General features: G+C 36.1%; 1 protein-coding gene across 4 annotated transcripts in view; it reads right to left on the bottom strand.

The window, feature by feature from the left end:
* The window catches only part of brd8 (bromodomain containing 8), a 32,095-nt gene that overhangs the window by 23,736 nt on the left and 3,763 nt on the right, over positions 1-4,596 (bottom strand). For 2 of the 4 annotated variants that reach the window (XM_015382782.1, XM_015382784.1), the window contains exons 3-7: positions 1,957-2,029; positions 1,814-1,863; positions 1,600-1,722; positions 1,447-1,527; positions 1,294-1,358 (exon numbers count right to left, since the gene is read on the bottom strand). In XM_015382782.1, coding sequence (XP_015238268.1) covers positions 1,294-1,358; positions 1,447-1,527; positions 1,600-1,722; positions 1,814-1,863; positions 1,957-2,029 — 392 coding nt within the window. Of the gene's footprint in view, positions 1-1,293; positions 1,359-1,446; positions 1,528-1,599; positions 1,723-1,813; positions 1,864-1,956; positions 2,030-4,596 lie in introns of those variants that run through there. The other 2 variants (XM_015382783.1, XM_015382785.1) reach the window with 2 other exon arrangements.

Genomic DNA, 4,596 nt, shown 5'->3' with positions numbered 1-4,596 from the left:
GAACATGTGGCATTAAATACCAAGAATTAGCAATGGGTCCAAATTGCCAAATAGGGTATATGTTATTTGTCAAAAACGTGTACATGAAATACTGTGTATTTGTTGTTTACACGTCATACCAACCTCATCTTTTATTCGGTACATTTTCTAATGCAGTACAACATAATGCACTTTTACTATTAATGCTGTATTTGTACATGCTTTTTTTCTTTTAAATAGAGGCATACATAATCTTTATACTACTGCTCAAAGTTTAAGTGGCTGTTTCTGTTCTGATCCTCGCCCAGAAGTTGTTTTGTGTAAGTTAAATATTCTTGATCTTATGTATGAGTATATTTCTGTAATGAATGTTGAAACTCTCAGTTTCAGAGTGTTGTACATTTTTTATTCAATATTTGAAAAGTACAATTCCAGTTAGGGGGCTGCTCAGTGACGCAGTGGGTAGCACTGTTGCCCTGCTGCAAGAATGTTTTGGGTTCGATTCCCGGCCTGGGGTGTTTGATATTGCAGCATTTGTGTGCAAATACTAACAATATATATTTTTGAAGTAAATCTTATGAGGAAAGATAATAATGTGGTGGAAGATATGTCCAACGGCTGTGTATTTTTGAATGGTGTGCATGTGTCATTACCCCCTCCTTCGCAAACTTTCTGTACGCTGGAAACGCCTCAGCTGGTAATATTGTATTTTGACTGTACATGTTTGATAATACAGTATATATTACAGAATTAAACCTTATTTACCTGTCCAGCAGATGTTTTGCAATCAAAATATCTGTTTTCAGACCTTTTTGCTCCTTCAGGGCACGCCATTTCTGAAAAGAATTTCCTAATGGGGGCACGTATGCAAAATGTTTGATTGACAAACAATTAACCAATCCACTTTCAACAGCAGGAAAAGTGGATTGGCTAATATTTTGTAGGCCCCACCACGACCAGCAGTTATGGATTAAATTTTTTTTGGGAGGGAGGGGTCCATGTGCAAGAACACCATCCATCAATTAAGTTATTTTAGATAAATCTGGACACTTAATTTCTGAGAAAAATCTTCTTTCATATCTATAAGGTTGTGAAATAAGTAATAGAAAATAGTCCAAAGAAATTGTACTGACTTGTGTCAGACATTCTTATATCTCAAACGAAGTGAGCTGCCAGTGTGGGTCCTAAGGCAAGACTCTTCATGCTAACGCCTACTTTGTAAGTCGCTTTGGATAAAAATTGCTTGCTAGATGCATAAATATAAATGAATAGATCCAAAGGACTAAATAAAATATTAATTGAAAATTACTTTACCCTGATAAGCAGCGTCTGTGTTTTTTCTTTTTAACTCTGCTTCCTCTTCCTCCCTTTTCTTCTTCCTGACAGACACAAAATTATAAATATTAAACACATTTTCTTTATTTATACAGCTATGTAAAGATCATATTTTTGTTTATTTCTCCTTACAGCTGAATGTCTTCCCATAACTCCTCCAACTTAGAATCCAGATGTCCCGCTTGAATCAGCTCAGCCTCTCTTTTCAGCTTTCTGTTAAAGCAGCAGCACATTAACCTCTTGACCTTCAATCTGCTGATATTTAAACAGAGCTGAAAAGACAACCTGTGTGTTTCCTGTGTTTCTTTGATCAGCTTCTTCAGTTCCTCAATCCTCTCTCCAGTCAGCCGGCGGACAATCAAGTCCTCCACCGTTTCCACCACTTCACCTTTCTCACCACGCTTCCGCCTACGGGTAAACACAGGCAAGTTTTTATGGTGCTTTGTGCATAATTTGCAAATATATAACAGGAAGGAACTCTCTTTTTTTGTTTCCTCACTTTGGAGCTTCTGTTGTTTCCAGCAGCTCAGAGTACTTGGAGGCACAATGCTGTGAAGATGCAGTAAAGATTTTTTTTTTTTTTAAATACGATGAGTCATAACTGCAGTGTAGATGTATGCAGCAAGAAAGAAGTCAGGATACCTTCTGAGAGAACCAGTCTGGAGGTCGGCCTGGTTCTGCAAATGGTTTGATGGCCCGACTGACAGAAACCCTGCTGACAGAGACACATGCAGTTTATTTAGGAAAACACTACTCATACATTTCAGAACAAGTCTAAAAGCAGCCTTTAGCATGTATTTAAAACTAAAGGCAGAAAACCAGAGTATGGCCTAAGGTTTACAGTATGTAGACTCATCAATCACAAGACTGACATTAAGTTTGAAGTTTTAAGGATTTATATGAAATGATCTTCTTTTTCAGGCTTGACTGATAACAAAGCTACATTTTTATGACTCATAAAAATGGCAATCAAGAGCATACATTTGAATTTATTATGGATTCTCTTAAACACATTACCTAAATTATACATACAGGCTGTAATATTAAAAACACCCACACTAATGATAGGAGGTTAAAAAGTAGGACCTTGATCTGACGGCTTTTCTCTAAGATTTGGAAGAGTACATCTGAACTGGCTTTAGCGCAGCAGCAAAGAAAAAAGCTGCTGAGAGGCTGATGTTGGGACGTTCCTTGTCTGACACGTTCGTTGAAAAATGGATCCACTGAGATCAATATGGTGCTGATGTGAACTTTATTAGCAAAAAAGTATCTTGTCAAATATATATCACAGCGATTTGTATAGCGGTCAACAAAAAATACAGTTGCCCACTCACCCACTCTCTACCAGTGACACTCCAAAGGAGGAGTAATACGCCCAATTACAAAACTCCGCTCACATCCAGTTGATCCATTCCTCTACAAACATCCAACCAAAACACAAATAAAAACAAAACCATAACAGCTGTAAACCCAGACAAACTAACATCAAAGTATGTTTCCATTTATGGCTCCTACAGGCTGGTTCTTCCTGACAAAAAAAACTGCCATTTGAGAATAATCTTTAGTTTTTACAAAGCTAAGGTCAAAACCTTTCCAGATGTTTACTGAAACCTGCAATATTCATCCAAAAACCCATTAATTAATTAATGTTTCAGGTCAGTGATGATCAGAACATCCGTCTGTGTCCAGATATTGAGGGAAGGGGGTCATCCTTTCACATTATTCGGCAAAGTAAAACAGGTCCTCAGCATGCTGATGCCACCACTATCCTCGCAGCAGCCAAAGTGTTCCTCTCAAAACACACTGAAACTTCAATTATTGAAATAGTCGTCAACTAATTTAGTAATCAATTAACCGCTAACCGCAGTATAGAGACTGTAAAAAAGATCTTAAGCTGACAGAGCAACCCAAGTAGAGCCATAATTATACCATACTTGTGGTTTAATTTCGTAAAAGATCTTCTTTAAGGAACCTTTGGGTATTGATTATTAATAAAAAAAATAATCGACAGATTCATCGATTTGCAAAATAGGCAGTTAGTTGCAGCGCCCCCAAAAAACACGTGAAAGACAGTCCTATGTGTTTAAGTCTTTTGTTTCTTGAAAGGTTTCACCTCTCATGTGAAGAAGAGCCTTTAAAGATCTATGTGCAGATTTGGACTTTTAAGAGCTCTGATCTTAAACTTTTAGCAGCTAATCCAAACTTCAGCAATCAGTCCAATTTCCAAAAGAGGAGGCTCAGATGCATCTTTAAAATATGAGCATAAATGGTTAACGGAGATGATGAGTAGAGGACTCGAGTTATTGCATATTTAGAACAATAGTATCTCCCAATACAATCTCGCCTGTGTCCGACCTTTCAGACATTTCAACATCTTTTTCCGAATCCGACATTGTAGCATGGCATTAGACAATTCATGTTTGCAGTGTGAAGAACACCTGCTTGCTTCTGATGATTTCCTTTAGCGTGTTTTATATGACTCATCCAATCACGCTAGGTTTCCCTAGATGTGGATGGCACCAATGATCTGCATTGGATGGCGCACATGACGTGAAATAAATATTTATAAACATAAAACCAAAGCCAGGAGTAACCAGTAACATTTGTTTTAAAAATGTAAGGAATAGAAAGTACAGATACTTGTTTGAAAATTTAATGAGTAGAAGTCAGAAGTAGGAAGAAAAATCAATAATGGAGTAAAGTATAGATACCTAAAAAGTGAACTTAACCCATTGATGCCTGTTGTTGCTAATAAGCAACAAACCACTTGTATCACACTGCAAAAAATGTAAATCTAAGTAAGTCAATCTTTCTTAAAATAAGAGCATTTTTTTCTTGAATTAAGCAGGTAAGCAAAACATGCCAATAAACAAGATGATTTACATTTAAAACAAACAAGAACTGCAGTCTCTTATTTCGTGCATAATATCTAATTATCTTATTTCAAGGATAAAAATGCTCGTTTCATTGGCAGATCATCTTATTTTCCTAGTCATATTAAGGTTAAATACACTTATTTTAAGACATTTTTACTCATTTTCAGAATTTTTTTTTTTATTTTGTGCTAGTCACAGTGTATGTTATTATGAAGTTAAAACTGCTGTTACATTATATATTTTACCGTCCTTTCTATTTATTTGTAACATCAACTATTTTAATTTGGCATCTCATTGAAGGGGAAAAACACACGAAATGTCTTTATAAATTTACATGTATATCCATTCAGGCTTCAGGGGGTTAAGTACAGTAAAGAAGTATTTGTACTTCATTACTTGACACCCA

Source organism: Cyprinodon variegatus, unplaced genomic scaffold, assembly GCF_000732505.1.
Source record: "Cyprinodon variegatus isolate N-32 unplaced genomic scaffold, C_variegatus-1.0 Scaffold267, whole genome shotgun sequence".
Taxonomy (NCBI): Eukaryota; Metazoa; Chordata; class Actinopteri; order Cyprinodontiformes; family Cyprinodontidae; genus Cyprinodon; species Cyprinodon variegatus.
This window is presented reverse-complemented; position numbering and strand designations above follow the sequence as displayed.